This window comes from Pan paniscus, chromosome 4 (assembly GCF_029289425.2).
Source record: "Pan paniscus chromosome 4, NHGRI_mPanPan1-v2.0_pri, whole genome shotgun sequence".
Taxonomy (NCBI): Eukaryota; Metazoa; Chordata; class Mammalia; order Primates; family Hominidae; genus Pan; species Pan paniscus.
Window position 1 is genome coordinate 173,701,124 of NC_073253.2, and position 16,581 is coordinate 173,717,704.

The following is a 16,581-nucleotide window of genomic DNA, read 5'->3' on the forward strand; positions in this document are numbered from 1 at the left end:
AATGTATTATAATTAGAATATAATGAGCAATGAAGACAACCAGAGGTCACTTTCATTGCCTTCTTGGTTTTGGTGGGTTTTGGCTGTTTTTTTTTTTTCCCACTACTCAGGCCCTCAACAGAATGGATGATGCATCAGCAAGGTCTTCGTGACCTGTATCTTGTTCTGACCTCCTATCTCACCCTGTGACTAAGAATGCCAAACCTCCTGGGAATGAGGCCCAGTAGGTCTCAGCCTTATTTTACCCAACCCCTGTTCAAGATGGAGTTGCTCTGGTTTGAATGTCTCTGATACTTTTTTTTTTTTTTTGAGACGGAGTCTCACCTTGTCGCCCAGGCTGGAGTGTAGTGGCGCGATCTCAGCTCACTGCAACCTCGGCCTCCTGGGTTCAAGGGATTCTTCTGCCTCAGCCTCCCGAGTAGCTGGGATTACAGGTGTCCGCCACCACGCCTGGCTAATTTTTGTAATTTTAGTAGAGATAGGGTTTCACTCTGTTGGCCAGGCTGGTCTCGAATGCCTGACCTCAAGTGATCCACCCGCCTTGGCCTCCCAAAGTGCTGGGATTACAGGCATGAGCCACCGTGCCCGGCCGCCTCTGATACTTCTCTACTTAAAATCGTAGGCTTGAAAACAATAATCTTGCTTGAGCTCAGACAGTCACACATATATTGGGTGACTATCATGTTCCAGGCCCTCAAATAGGATATACGAAAAGGTTAATAATAGGTAATCCTTGCCCTTAAAAGTAAATTCTATTGATGATTTCACACTGTTTACAGCAGTTTCTCAAGGTGTGATCCACTGACGTCCCCTCCGCATTTCTGGTATGGACTAGAACTACAGTGGACAGGCTGGGCGTGGTGACTCACACCTGTAATCTCAGAACTTTGGATTCTAAGGATTGACTCACTGAGACGGGTGGGTCATTTGAGCTCAGAAGTTTGAGACCAGCCTGGGCAACATGGCAAAACCCCGTCTCTACTAAAAATACAAAAATTAGCCAGGTGTGGTGGTGCATGCCTGTAATTCCAGCTACTCGGGAGGCTGAGGTGGGAGGATCACCTGAGCCCAGAGATCAAGGCTGTGAGTAGAGACTGCACCACCACACTCCAGCCTGGGCAACAGAGTGAGACCCTATCTCAAAAACATCAACAATTGGGCTGAGCACGGCGGCTCACGCCTGTAATCCCAGCACTCTGGGAGGCTGAGGTGGGCGGATCACCTGAAGTCAGGAGTTTGAGACCAGCCTGGCCAACATAGCGAAACCTCATCTCTACTAAAAATACAAAAGTTATCCAGGTGTGGTGAGGTGTGCCCATAATCACACCTACTTGGGAGGCTTAGGCATAAGAATTGCTTGAACCTGGGAGGCAGAGGTTGTAGTGAGCCAAGATTGCACCACTGCACTCCAGCAGGACTCCATCTCGTAACAAAACAAAACAAAAAAGAACTATGGTGAACCAGGTAGGTGTGAGCTCACTTAGAGTAGAGTGAGAGCAACACAGGAAAGCTGCTCAGGGAAAACCAGGTTCCTGTTTGGTGCTGGAAATTGTCGATGAAGAGAGTCAAATTCTGATATTTGGAGATTTACCCTTAGCCAAATGTGAGGACCATGACCCGTGACACAGCCCCAGAAAGTCCTGAGAACCTGTGCCCAAAGTGTTCAGGCTACAGTTTGGTTTTACACATTTTAGGGAGACATGAGACATCAATCAATATATGTAAAATGTACATTGGTTCAGTCCAGAAAGGTGGGACATCTCGAAGCGGGTTGTTCGGGGGTTTCCAGGTCATAGATGAATTCAAAGATTTCCCGGACGGCAGTTGGTTGAAAGAGTTAAATCATTATCTAAAGACCTGAAATCAACAGAACAGAGGGTCTGGGTTCAGGGGTTGTGGAGACCAAGGTTTTTATTATGCAGGTGAAGCCTCCAGGTAGTAGGCTTCAGAGAAAATAGATTGTAAATGTTTCTTATCAGACTTAAAAAGAATCCAGACCCACTGGGCGCCGTGGCTCACGCCTGTGATCCCAGCACATCGGGAGGCCGAGCTGAGTGGATCACCTGAGGTCAGGAGTTCAAAACCAGCCTGGACAACATGGTGAAACTCTGTCTCTGAGAACTGCTTGAACCTGGGAGATGGAGGTTGCAGTGAGACAAGATCGTACCACTGCACTCCAACCTGGGCAACTCTGTCTCAAAAAAAAAAAAAATAGATAAAATTGAAAAAGAGGATGCTGAAGCTTAGAATGAGGACATCTGGTGGGACTCAGATGAAACTGAGAATCTTGAACCCACAAGTCACTCTGAGCCTCTGTTGCCAAAGGAAGGAGCTTGCTCTGTTGTGTCTAAGGAGACTAGCTGCCCTTTTCTTGAAAACTGCATGACAATCTCACATGAGGAGATGCCTGTTCTCCTTCAGACCCACCACAACTACCACCAGTTGGCACCAGACTCACAACTAGGATCTTAGATGTTTAGTACCCACTATGGCCTAGAATGAGATTGCTTTTACACCAAGAGAACTGCAAGATGTTGCCAATCTATGTTGGCAGAAACCTAGGGAGTGTGTGAGGGTGTCAGACCAAGGCAGGCAGAAGAACATGACCTACAGTAGACTGAACTCCCTGACCTAGGTACACGAAGATTTTGGATATCGCGTGTTAGTTTGCTTAACTGGAGGTGGCTCTCAAAGCTTATTTGGTTGGTGGCTGGAACTAGGACTCCATGGTGGCCTAAGATGAGTGAGCAGAGATGCCAGAGCTGCCCTGGCATGATTGGAGGAGGGAATCTGAAGGCCTAGGGAGACGAAATGTTGAAAGGATTTTTACCACGGCAACCTGCACGCCTACCCACCAACTACATCCCCCGGGAGACCCCAGAAAATGCCTTCTTTACTAAGGTGTTGAGAAATACATTCATGGGGGGAACACCTGCATCCTTAGAAGGTCTGTGGCTTTCTCCTTTGTAGGCCGGGTATGATGGATCGGGGGTGTGGCCACCATTGATGTGAGCTCCCAACAGCAGAAGCCAAGAGGCAGTGCCCAACCTCCAGACGCAGTGCGAGCATGCCCGCCATCACGGACCGCAGCACGTGCCTGTGGTCAGCAAGCCCTGGCCTGTAGGAGGTTTGGCAGAGACTAACTGTCCCAAGGTCTCTGCGACTGAAACAGATGAGAAGCCTGCTAGAACACTGCCTGGGAACTCACCTCACAACAAAGGGAGTGGAGCACTGGGTTCAGGCCCATAGAATTCACTTCAAGGAGAAGGAAAAAAAGCAGAGACACAGACGGCAGCAAAGGCAAGAAACCAGCAGCCCCAGGGAAAGCAGCAAGGCCAGCTTTGTGCTCCATTTGGCAAATTGCTAAGGTAACTGAACAAAATATAACTAATGAACAATTCCAGTGAAGTTCATAATTAGGTCCTTGAAACACTTGATAAAAAATATTTCAGATTCTTTTTTAAAACAACCATACTCAAGTGAGGTGAGGTGAGGCCGACCCAGAAATTGGAGAAAGCTATGAATGGATCCTCTGGTTTGAAAGGAACGAAGCCCCCCAAATCATTATCCAGGTAACAGCACTGGCCTCCCAGAGCTGATATGCTAATTTGAAGGAGACAGTGAATGTGAGTGGCTAACTCGAGGCTTGACATGTAGTACATGAACAAGAAATACTTGTTCCTTCCCTCCTGTTGGGCAAGAAGTTCACTGAGGGTAGACAATGCCATCCATTACTGTCTATATTCTGTGGGGCCTTCTCTGGGAGCCTGACACCAAGAGATTCTTAGAAAGTATAGCTAAAAAATAATTTTTTTTTTTTTTTTTGAGACGAAGTCTTGCTGCTCTGCCGCCCAGGCTGGATTGCAGTGGCGCGATCTCAGCTAACTGCTACCTCTGCCTCCCGGGTTCAAGCAATTCTCCTGCCTCAGCCTCCTGAGAAGCTGGGATTACAGGCGTGTGCCACCATGCCCGGCTAATTTTGTATTTTTAGTAGAGACAGGGCTTCACATGTTGGTCAAGCTGGTCTCGAACTCCTGACCTCATGATCTGCCTGCCTCAGTCTCCCAAAGTGCTGGGATTACAGGCGTGAGCCACTGTGCCTGGCGAGGATATCCTTGTTTTCAGGAATTCACAATAGAGTATTTAGGGTCAAAGGCACATTGTGTGTGCAGTTGACTCAAACCATTTAGAAAAAAAATACACATAAGTGTGTGTGTATGTATGTATGTGTGTGTACGTAAGGAGAGAGAAAAGGATTAAGCAAATGTCACATAATGCCAACATTTGGGCAGTTTGAGTGAAGATTATCTAGAATTGTTAGTGCTATTCTTGAAACTTTAATTTGAAATTATATGAAAACACAGAAAGGAAAGGAAAGGAATACAGATACTTGCTTCCCAGTTTCCTCTAGAGCTAGGGGTGGCCATGAGATACAGTTCTAGCCAATGAGTCGGAGAAGAAGGCTGCTGACGATCTTTCTGGGGAGAAACATCCCCCTGGTAAAATAAGAACGGGCTTCAAAGAGACTTCTCACTGCACTGGCCGCCTCATTGCTTTAAGTATTTGAGGATGTGGTGCTGGAGCTGCAGCAGCCATCTTGTGACCATGAGGAAAAGCCCAAGAAACTCACAAAGCTTTCCCCATGTATGAGTTTCCCTGACACTGTTGCCCCACTTATGGTACATAGGATCATTCAATTCCTATACTCCTTCAATCCCACTCATCATTCCAGGCCCAGTGTCAGAACCTGTATCACTCAGGACCAGGGGGACAGAGCAGCCCCCATGTCAAACATTACCAAAGGGAAAAGAGAGCTTTGGAGACTCTTACATCAGCAATTAAGACCTGTGACGTAAAAATGATACGTCCCTTCCACTCACAACTCATTGGCCTTCACAGAGCACATGGCCCAGCCTTGATTCCACAATTCTTATTCTTGAGGGGTTTTCATGCCTAAGTTTTGCCCCTTTTCCTCAACTATAAATTCCTCATGGTAAGTTTTTAAAGTTTTTAAAGATAATGATGCCCAGAGTTTTCTCCCAACTATTAAAATCATCACCTGAAGTCAGGAGTTCGAGACAAGCCTGGGCAACACGGTGAAACCCCATCTCTACTAAAAATACAAAAATTAGCTGGGCAAGTGGTGCACACCTGCAATCCCAGCTACTCGGGAGGCTGAGGCACGAGAATCTCTTGAACCTGGGAGACAGAAGTTGCAGTGAGCCTGTATTATGCCACTGCACTCCAGCCTGAGTGACAGAGTCAGACTCTGTCTAAAAAAAAAAAAAAAAAAAAAAAAAAAAAAAAAAAAAAAAAATCAGAATCCTTAGGAGTAGGGCCTAGAAATCAGATTTTACAATTCAGGTAAAACATACATTTATAGTCCACAGCAAAAATTTTAACTGTACATCTCAAATATCTTTACTATGGTAAAATATACGTAACATAAAACTTGCCACTCCACCCATTTTTAAGTGTGCAGTTCAGTGGCATTAAGTACATTCACAGTGTTATGCAAAAGTCACCACCATCCATTTCTACAAACTTTTCATCATCCCAAACTAAACTATGTACCCATTAAATATTCACTCCCCATTTCTTCTCTCTCCCCTTCCCTCAATAAGCTCTGGTCTACTTTCTGTCCCTGTGAATTTGACTATTCTGGGTGTTTCATGTAAGTGGAATCATACAGTATTTGTCATTTTGTGACCAGTGTCTGTCATGATAACGGGTTCAAGGTTCATACACATTGCAGTGTGTGTCAGAACTTCATTCCTTTTCATGGCTGAATAACATTCTATTGTAGGGACAGAACAGTAACCATTCATCAGCAAATGATTGCGTTGTTTCCAGCTTTTGGTGTTGTGAATAATGCTGCTACAAACATTAGCTTACAAGCATCTGCTTCCGTCTTTGCTTTCAGTTCTTTTGGGTATATACCTAGGAGTGCAATTCCTGGCTCACAGGGTAGTTACATGTTTAACTTTTTGAGGAGCCACCAGTGTGTTTCCACAGCAGCTGCCCCAATTTATATTCCCACCAGTAAGGCACCAGGGTTCCAGTTTCTCCATATCCTCACCAAAGCCCAAGTTTTTGGTACACATATATGAACTCACATAACCACCACGTGGATAAAGACATCTAACATTTCCTGCATCCCAGAAGGTACCCTCATGGAAACTGGTATTGTTGCAAGCTCCCCAGCAGCCAGGGTCAAGAACCACGTCTTAAACTTTTAGGGGTTCTATCTCTGTCAAGGCTGGCTAACTCTCAACCTAAAAATAAGCCTCAAGTCTGAAGATGGAACATTAAAAATGACACTGTCACCTTGACAGAGTGGCTAATAACACCCTAGCGGGCCGGAGCCCATCAATCATGGGCTGCTGCCTTCTGTTTCGAGAGCTGAGGAAGACACCAAGATGGAAACGAGGGAGGCAGCACAGGACAAGCTGGAGTGGCTGCCTAGGCACAGAAATCCCAGCCCACGCCTCCCCAGGCCTCTCCCCAGACTGGGAACAATAAATCTAGCAGCCAGACAGAAGCACTGCCCTCCCTGAATTCAATTTGCAAGGTCAACCAGGCCTAACAGAATTGTGACATCGGCGTCGCAGTCATTTACAACCCACTCTTGCCGTGTCTGAACATGAAAGCAATTATGTGATACATACTTTGGCAAGAACCTGAAGCTCCCATCAAGGGCGAGAGAAACACTGTCGAGTCAGGATATGTAAAGAAAGAACAAAGGAAAAGAAGGAAAGCCATAAAGACACATTCATAATGAAAATTTGAAAATTTCCACTTCCTTAGAAATCACATAAGAAGACTTAAGAGTCAGAAACCTTTTGAAAGCTCCATTGTCTTAAAAGTGTAAATAGCATCTTTTTAGAAACCCACAATTTCAATCAAGCTGGAATAATGGGAAGTACCATTCAATGAACGTTGTCTTTGGAAATTTCATGACACATGAAATGATTCTCACTCAAAATCGAATTAGAGGCTCCAGCATGTGAGTTTGTGACAATGTCAAAGCGACTTGGAAAATGTACACGTAATTGATCTTCTTCACTGGGGTATGATTTTTTTGATCAATCTGGATATTCAGGAAGTACCCACGATATCAAAAGAGGGAGTCTCACTATCCTTCTTGGGAACTCTTTCCAAAAGGGCTGGCCCTAGCCCATGTGACCTTGGGCAAGTTCCCTGAACTTGGGCCTTATTCCCCATCTTCCAAATAGGGATAATGATGACACCTACCTTCTAGGGTTATACTCAGGATCGTGGCCTGGAACAGCACCCAGCATATGGTATGTACTACAGCAATATTAGCTATTATTGGCAGGAAATGGCTAGGCCCCAAGGGCTCAGCAGAACCCAGCCCAAAGCCCACACAACTGTGACTCCAGCCCCTGAAGTCAGTGGTCTCAGGCCCTGTTGCAAAAGGACAGCTCGGCAGACCACACAGTAGAAACCATATCCTTTAGCCACCAGACAGCCCAGGCTGACAAAAACCTTAGCAACAGGCACAGAGAGGACCCAGGAGTCATTACCAAAACTGCAGTTCCCTCCACCCCAGCCTGGGTGAGGCAGGAGCACCCACCACCTCCCTCTTCAAATGCCTTCTTTCAGGTGCCAGTTCCCACCAGCAGCCCTTAAGCACTGCTTGCCTGCAAGCCAGGGACTCCTGCGCCAGGCCATTCAAGGTTTCCATCCTACCTGTGCCAGCCAGTCCGACTCAGAAGCCATGCAGCTCAGGGATGTCCCAGTACAGATGCAGGGCCTCGGGGTTCGAGAAAGCACCTCGTTGCTCCATGGCTTTTCGAGCGATGATCTGTTTGACGGCAACTTCCACTTTATTGCCATTGAGCGTGTACTGCGAGGGAAGGGTAGAAAAAAACAAGAAACTGCACTTAAACCTGAAGGGGGGAAAACGCACGGCCCTGGGTATATCCAGGCCCAAAAGGCCCAGCCTCCACCCGGAGAGCCAAGAGTGAATGAGTCTCAGCTCCAAGACGCCCCTCTCCCTGCCAGGTCTGCAAAACCTATTTCTGAAAGGCAATTTCAAGACCTGGTGCTGAAACCCAACTCTAACACTCCCCAAAACCCTCCCCCCCTGCCCCTGGCACAGTTATTGAGAAAGTGAGGGTATTTCAAAGATGCCCAGAGATCACCATGAGCACCTTCATTTTTCTAACACTGCACACCCCAATGGGCCCCACTGGGAGCCACTGCATGTGTCACATCCAAGCTGACCTCCAGAGGGCCCTCAAGACACCCCCACTGACCCCGGCAGTGCATATTCCAGATGGGAACATAAAAAAAGTGTCTCTCAGGGTTCAGGCTCTGCCTGACCAGGATGAAAATGCAGACATAAGATCATTCCTAAATCTGAGCAGGCACCCTGAGCAAGAAAGTTTTCAGGGAAGATGTGGCTTCTGCCACCACTACATCTGGGGGATGCTGGGTGAATTCCTGAACCTAGTTCATTTCCTTGAATGAAAGTGGGGGTGCCAGCACCTAGGCTGTAGGGCTGTGAGTCAGGGGGTAAATAGGTCAGTGCACGCACAGCTTCAGAAGCGCCTAGCTACCATGTTTTATGATGATTTTACTTTTATTTATACTTTTACTTCTCTATACATTTTATTACATTATTCTATGATAAAAACTAGCTGCTGCCATTACTTCAGAAGTGGCCCAGCTTCCTAGAGCTACGGGCAAGAGCATCCCCAAGCTCCCATGAACTCCTCCTCGGAGCCAGCCATCTGCAGCAGACGGTGTGTTACTTTTTCTCGTAGTTGCACCCTTTCCAAACATTCAGAGCTCCTCTAAGATTCGTGGCACATGTGTTTCACCTTGAATCCAAACGAGCCTTTGGTGGCGTGGGTGTGTTGTGGGCTAGAAAACCTCAAGAGCAAGAGAGCCCAGTAGGGCTCCTCCGCCTGAGCTCTGGATCACTGGTGCCTTTTTTTTTTTTTTTAACCTGAGCTGTAATTAAAATTCATTCACCTGAAAAATTCAGTCGACGTGTGAACTAATTAGAGATCTAAGCGCCGGCTTCTGAGGAGGGCCTGCATGTCACTTTGTGTGGTGTCGCCGGCCCTCCCGCTGTGAGATGGAAATGGCTCGCCTGCTCTGTGCCCCACTAGGCTTCATGCAGGGGTCCATGTGCAGCTCGTGGGCACTAATAACGCCACCTTCCACCTGCTGGCAAAATACAGCGGCCTCCCCTTAAAAGAAATCCTGCTACCATTTCCTCCGGGGAGAGGGGAAAGGCAGAGGAAAGGGAAAGAGAAAAGAAGCCTCCACCCCCCGCCCCTGCACGGGGCCTCCCCGGATAGACAGGAGCCCAGCAGCCTCCTGGGAGGAAGGGCCAGACATCCCAGCCACGTCCTGAGCAAATGCCCGCTGGACTTGGACAGCCATGGCTGCCTGGGGGCTGCAGGCAGGAAGCCCTCAAATGTCAGGAGTCCATTCCACTTGGCCATGACCCGCCCGGGGTCCCCAGGTCTTTATTCCAGGTGAGCAGAAGGTGGGGCTGGCTACAGACACCACTTCCTTTGGCAGGACCCCTCATCTCTCTGTGTTTCCTCATCTGTAAGATGGGCTTGAGGAACACAAGCTTGTCCCACCTCATAAGGGTCAGAGGACCAGCTCCCGACCCACCACTCACTCACCAGACACCAAAAGCACCTGCTGTTTTCCAAGCAGTCAGCTGAGCTCTGAGGAGGTGGTGAACCCACAAGGTTCCTGTCCTCAAGGAGCCCCCACTCCAGATAGAAAGACATGAACATACACAAGAACTCACCCTCAGTCCATGGCAAACACTGTCAAAGCTAAAGATGGAGGCCAGGACACTGTTCAAACAGGAAATGCAGGGAAAGCCTCTCTGACATTTGAGCAGAGAGCAACTGAGATCAGGTGTGTGGAAGGGCACTGCACGGCGTGCACACCTATTCTGAATGAAGGCTGATGGTGAGCGGAGGCAGCACAGAAACAGAGGCAGGAGGGCTGCGTTCGGGCACCCCGTGGCCCACGGCACCACCAGAGAGTCTCTGTTGTCAACCCATCTTAGAGATGAGGAAACTGAGGCTTGAACGCTAAGTGAGTTGCCCAAAGTCATGCCTCAGGGACAGAGGGGGAGCCAGGGCTGTGACAGAGCCCCTGTGCACGAAGACCCTCAGAGGAGCCGCTGTGAAGGCTGGCGGCAAGGACCACGCCGGGAAGAGCCTCCCTAGTCCCCGCCACATCATCATCATCAGGGTGCCGCATCATCACCCTGAGCTGTGGCGGGCGGGTGAGGGGCTCCTCTCTTCGAGTCACAGGCCAGAGATGGATCAGTATTACTCAACACGAGGAGTGGGGCTGAATCTGGGCCCAAATCTCTCCTGAGCACTCGCCAAGGCCTCCCACAAATGCTGAAAATGGTGCTGGCTTCCCAGGGAACAGAAGTGGCAGTGTCTCTCCACGCAGAGACAGAGACAGGCCGCCTCCCATTCCCACCGCTGGGAAGGCCCCGGTCTCAGGCTACTCTTGGGGTGGTGGGGGGAGGGTAGCCCACTCTCCGAAAGCACCATGTGAAAGGTCAGACCTGCAACAAGCTCTCCTGCCTCAGCAAGGCCCCAAGACTTCGCAGATGGGACCTCAATTGTCCTCTTCTGACCCTGAAGTGGGTCCAGTTCCCGAAGGGGCAGGCTGGGGCCATGCCGTGTCACCTCCCTGTGGAGGCTGGGCCCCTCCTTAGCTCAGCAACAAAAGAGGTAAATTCTCTCCTAAGCCTGCCACGAGGGTCCGAAAATTCAAGGGCATTCAAAAACCTGGAGAAACCCTCCCAATGACTTCCCGAATGGACCCAGGAGAAGACCCTACCTGGGGAGAAAAAGAGCCCAGAGCCCAGCTGGGTACCCTGGCAGCAAGCCCATGAAAGCCAGAATAACCATGGAAAGAAACGTGCTTAGTTTTCTCCCTTCCTAATAAATTGCTCCACTACTCTTGTGATCAGATACAGTTTGGTCATAACCATTTCGGAAGCAAAAGACCCAAGTTCTTTTTCAATAAAATAAAGCCAAGGGGACAAATTCAAATTCCAGTTCCCTAAAATGTTCCAGATGAGACAGCACTTACTCACCCAAGAAAAACAGACCCTCATCAGGAAAAGACAAAAAGCATCACTGATTAAAGAAGTACCTTCTTGGAGAGCACCAATGTCCCCGCAGAGAGCCGCCAAGAGTCACCAGGCAAAAAAAAGAGATGGATGGAAAGCTCCCAAGCTGCAGGGCTCTTCCCACGCAGAACCAGAACGCAAAGGAAATGTGTGGATGCCACAGAAAAGGAACCAACACCGCAGATGTGGACAGGGGCCGGGAGGAGGAGGAACAAGGGTTCCGAGCGGGAATCGGTCCTCCAGGGATGGTCGGGGATTGCACGCAGTGGCCGTGCTGCGAGCGCTCTCCCCAGCCTCCACCACCGGACAGACTGTTTTCAAGATGTTGAAAGAACTTTTCTTAAGACAAAGAGAATGATCTGCAGGTTTCAAAGTCAATGGCGTCACATATTTCAACATCGTCCAGAAAACAGCCTCTCCTGGTAAATCCTGTCTCTGGTTATTCCTCACAGACTCAGCCCAGCTCCTGGGCAACGTCAAAGTCAGCTTCTCCTGGGAACCCAGTGAGTGTCTGCTCCCATCTTCTCCTTAATGAACAGCCAGTCTGTAGGCTTTAAATATAGTCTGCCACTATCTGTTTAAATTGTTGTGTACATTCACACACACACACGTGCACACATACACACAACAGCTTCTGTCAGCTTGCGGGGACATCCATTTTGTAAGCAATGCAAATTAAAGCTGTGATCCAATCTGGGTGAACCTCCTCCTCCCCGACTTAGACTCGAAGCAGAGTGTACTGGGGCGGGGAGCTGGGGGGCGACGACACAACCTTTGAAGACCTGCCTCTAAAAAGAGTCAAGTCTCGTCTGTGTCGGCAGAACTTAAAATTAAAAGGCAAGAGCAACAACTCCCAGCAGCTCTTTAAAAGGTTAAAATTGGCTGGGTGCAGGCTGGGTGCAGGCTGGGTGCAGTGGCTCACACCTGTAATCACAGCACTTTGGGAGGTCGAGGCGGGTGGATCACAAGGTCAGGAGTTCGAGACCAGCCTGGCTAAGATGGTGAAACCCTGTCTCTACTAAAAATACAAAAATTTAGCTGGGCACAGTGGGAGGTACCTATAATCCCAGCTACTTAGGAAGCTGTGGCAGGAGAATCGCTTCAACCTGGGAAGCGGAGGTTGCAGTGAGCCGAGATCACGCCACTCTACTCCAGCCTGGGTGACAAAGCAAGACCCCATCTCAAAAAAAAAAAAAAAAAAAATTGGCTGGGTGCAGTGGCTCATGCCTGTAATCCCAGCACTTTGGGAGGCCGAGGTGGGCGGATCACTTGAGGTCAGGAGTTTGAAACCAACCTGGCCAACATGGCAAAACCCCGTCGCTACTAAGAATGCAAAAATTAGCCGAGCATGGTGGCGTGTGCCTGTGGTCCCAGCTACTCAGGAGGCTGAGTCAGGAGAATTGCTTAAACCTGGGAGGCAGAGGTTGCAGTGAGCTGAGATTGAGCCATTGCACTCCAGCCTGGGTGACAGACCAAGACTCAGTCTCAAAAAAATAAATAAAATAAAAAATACGATGTTAAAATTAATGTTCTCATTAACAATTTTGAGAACACACTAAAACCAGGGGTTAGCAGGGATAAGCCAGTCGGACCTGCAGGGCTGGGCTCGCTAACCCTCTGAACATGGGTATTTAGCAGAAATTGCTTTAAATGCAGTCTTAGAAAGAGTAGGAAAAAAGATGGCAGAGAGGATGGCATTGCTAGGCAACGTGGACAAACGATATATAAAGCACCAGCAAACTACTCAGATGTGAGCGCCCCTCGATGTGTGGGCTCATGGGGTGATGGCACTGGTCTCGTCGCTGGCAGAAGACGGTCATACCGCGATGCCCTTGGTTTCCAGGATGACGCTGGGCACATGCCGCACAGACAAGCCCATGCGGATGGCGTCACAGATCCTCTTCACCAAGTCAGGCTGGAAGGCGTGCCCAGAGGCTGTCTTCAGGAAGAGGATCACCCTCTCCTCCCTGTACTTGTTATACTGGGGGACATACAGGCTGTCCTCCACCTCCTCAAAGGAGTCCACTGTGGAGACAGGAGAGGGCACACATTCACACAGGGGGCCCCTCAGTGCAGGATCGGGCCTGACAGCAACCTGGCAGAGCAGGAGGGGCAGGCTGCGTCCCCCAGGCCTACCGGAGGTGCCTGTGTTCTCCCAGCCCACCCAGGACGAGGGTCTTGGAGGGACATTTGCCGAGGGAGCTGTTTCACAAGTGGAAGAAAGCCCATTACTGGGGAGGTAGAGAGAGTTTCAGCTTTGGCAGGACAGGTGATGTTGTACCAGGGGGCCAGGTGTGGGCCTTACTCACTTAATAAGAGATTAATTCAAGATAAAAAAGAGCCAGGCAGGGTGGCTCACACCTGTAATCCCAGCACTCTAAGAGGCTGAGGTGGGAGGATCACTTAAGTCCAGGAGATTGAGACCAGCCTGAACAACATGGGGAGACTTTGTCTCTACAAAAAAGTAAAAACTAAGCCAGGTATGGTGGCACATGCCTGTAGACACAGCTACTCAGGAAGCTGAGGCAGGAGGATGGCTTCAGCAGAGGAGGTCGAGGCTGCAGTGAGCTAATTGTGCCACTGCCCCCCAGCCTGGTCAACAGGGTGAGACCCTGTCTCAAAAAAAAAAAAAAAAAAAAAAAAGGAAGCAGGTGGCTGGGCACAGTGGCTCACACCTATAATCCCAGCACTTTAAGAGGCCAAAGTGGGTTGATTATTTGAGCTCAGGAGTTCCAGACCAGCCTGGTCAACCTGGCAAAACCTCATCTTTGAAAACAAAAATTAGCTGGGCATAGTGATGCACACCTGTAGACCCAGCTACTCAGGAGGCTGAGGTGAGAGGATCACTTAAGCCCAGGAGGTGGAGGTTGCAGTGAGCTGAGATCGCACCACTGCACTCCAGCCTGGGTAAGAGAGTAAGACCCTGTCTCAAAAACCAAAAGTAAAAATAAAAAAAAAAGCAGGTGCCTGTGGTGGGTACTCCACTGGAGGGAGGAACAAAGGCTGGAATCAGACCATCAGGATTTCTCCACCCTGGCTACACAAATAACCTTGACGTAAGTTTAGGACTCTGACCTAAGCACTAGCGTGTGAGGCCATCTGATTGACTTTGTGGCCTGGGCTGGGCCTGGGTCCCTGGGCCGCGCAGTCTGAAGGCCCACAGGGGACTCCACCATGCAGTTGTGAGACCCACAGGCCTACACTGTCTGTGCTTGGTGTCCTGCATAGCGCTGTGTGACCTTTAGCAATCCTGCACCCTCTCTGTGCTTCTGGCTTCTTAACCCATAAAGGCAGACACAAGTTGGCACAGTGGCTCATGCCTATAATCCCAGCACTTTGGGAGGCCGAGGCAGGCGGATCACTTGAGGTCAGGAGTTCAAGACCAGCCTGGTCAACATGGTGAAACCCTGTCTGTACTAAAAATACAAAAATTAGCGGGGCATGGTGGTGCATGTCTCTAATTCCAGCTACTGAGGAGGCTGAGGCATGAGAATTGCTTGAACCTGGGAGGCAGAGGTTGCAGTGAGCCAAGATTACACCACTGCAGTCTAGCCTGGGTGACAGAGAGAGACTGTGTCAAAAAAACAAAACAAAAAAAGAGTAGAAGCCAGTAACCAACCCAACAGAGGTCACCAGGGGGATGAAATATAATGGGGATGGGCCAAGGGACCTTAAAGACCCCATGTGAGGTTTTATGAGGACGGCAGTGTGGGCGAGGTATCATCTGAAAAGGAGGTCAGGCTCTCAAACGTCCACTGTCACACAAGAGACCAAGGGGCCAGAGTCGTGCCAAAGGTAGGGCCTGTGGAAATGCGCCCTGGGGCTCCCACCAGGACCCTCCTCCTTCCTGGATACTCAAGAACGCTCAGGGAGAAGAACATACCAATGTTACAGGTTTCCAGGCTGCCGAACCGCGGGGTTGAGTGTGCCGTCACTGGAAAGCGAGAAAAAGTCAGGGCTACACCGCAGCTCTGAAGTGAGGCAACTCCCAGGGGTCCCAGGGCAGGGTGGTCACCCCCCCTTCCACATGGCATCCCCCAGGACCAGTCACGGATGCTCCCCTCCCCAGCTCCTTGCCCCGCCACGTGGCTCTTTCTCCCTCTCAGGTTAAAGCGCGACATCGAGGGAGGCCCCTCTGTGCAGGAACATCTGTCACCTCCCTTCCCACCTGCACACGCGTCCCCTGTCTCGGGTGTGGACACTGCTGTGTCTTTGCTGTGGGACCCCTGCCCTGACACCCCCTACCCGAGAACCCCATCACAGGGCAGGGAAACTTGGATCACGCCCAGACCCAGCCCTCGGGAAGGAAGCTGGCACAAGGATGCCCCACCCCAGAAACGACACAGAAAGGGCCCAAGATGGGGGACAGTTAGCCATGTCGCAGACTGAGCAGACAATGCTTCCTCAAAGGGGATCTTCAGGCTCGGGACAGCATGTGCACAGGCACAGGGACGCATGGCACACCAGCCAGGGGGCGGTGGGGGGTCCCAGACATCAGCAGAGGCGTGGGTGGTATGGACACCATGGTGCTGGAGTGGAGTGGGGTGCCCAGGAAGGGGGTCACTGACTCTCACAGAAAGTGCCTCCTCCCCCACCCCCAGGCCTCCGGAAGGTGGGGCTCCAGGGAAGAGAAGCCGACTCCGCAGCCCTTACCTCCAGCCGAGCATGATGACGCCCCTGGTCTTCGAGTTGATGCTGCAGCAGTCGCCATGAGCCCTGATACCTGCAAGGGCGGCAGAGGCGCCCTTCACCCCGAGGAGAAGGGGCCATGATGGCTGCCTGGACAGACACTAGGTGCAGATCCGCAGACATCATTGGGGCCCAGAGGCAGGTCTGGCATGGGGCTGGGGCAGGAGGGAGCTAGACTGTTCCTGCCCCAAGGAACACGCCCTCTAGTGGGGGCTGCTGCCAGGGCAGCTCTGACACAGCCTGCGAGGAGACACAGCTCCTGAGGCACCAGCAAGGACCCGGGAATTCACAGAGGGCGGGACCAAGCGCGGCCAGGGCACTGGGGGTCAACAGGAGCATCTGGAGACACCTCTGAGTGGAGCGCAGGAAAGAACGAGCCACGTCTTGGGAAGCAAGAGTGGCCAGGGGCAGCTGAGGGCACAAGGTGTGCAGAAGTTGGGGTCAGATATTAGAATGGAATACACAAGCTCATGGTCAGGAAGGAGGCTACCGCACCAGGCCCAGCCATGCAGGCTTGAACCAAAGCATTAGCCACATGGACAGAGAACCGATTAGCAGGTAAAACCCAGGAAACGAGGTGGGTGGGGGAAGAGGAAAGAGCCAGAGGTGACGGCAACACGGTATCAGCAGGCTACATGAGTGGCCACGTGTGCAGCTGTTCAGAGAAGGCCTGTGCGCTGGGGTGGTGCTGTGAAGCTGATCCACCAAAGGGATCAAACCCCAGCGTTGGACGC

At 50.4% G+C, this 16,581-nt stretch overlaps 1 protein-coding gene across 4 annotated transcripts in view; it reads right to left on the reverse strand.

The window, feature by feature from the left end:
- The window catches only part of ZNF354A (zinc finger protein 354A), a 63,416-nt gene extending 48,253 nt beyond the window's left edge, over nucleotides 1–15,163 (reverse strand). Inside the window, exons 1-2 of one of the 4 annotated variants that reach the window (XM_057302382.2) lie at nucleotides 12,981–15,163; nucleotides 7,714–7,870 (exon numbers count right to left, since the gene is read on the reverse strand). In XM_057302382.2, coding sequence (XP_057158365.1) covers nucleotides 7,714–7,870; nucleotides 12,981–13,018 — 195 coding nt within the window. In that variant the 5' untranslated portion in view covers nucleotides 13,019–15,163. Of the gene's footprint in view, nucleotides 1–7,713; nucleotides 7,871–9,003; nucleotides 9,532–11,122; nucleotides 11,610–12,980 lie in introns of those variants that run through there. The other 3 variants (XM_057302383.2, XM_057302384.2, XM_057302385.2) reach the window with 3 other exon arrangements.
- Nucleotides 15,164–16,581: the final 1,418 nt, after the last annotated feature.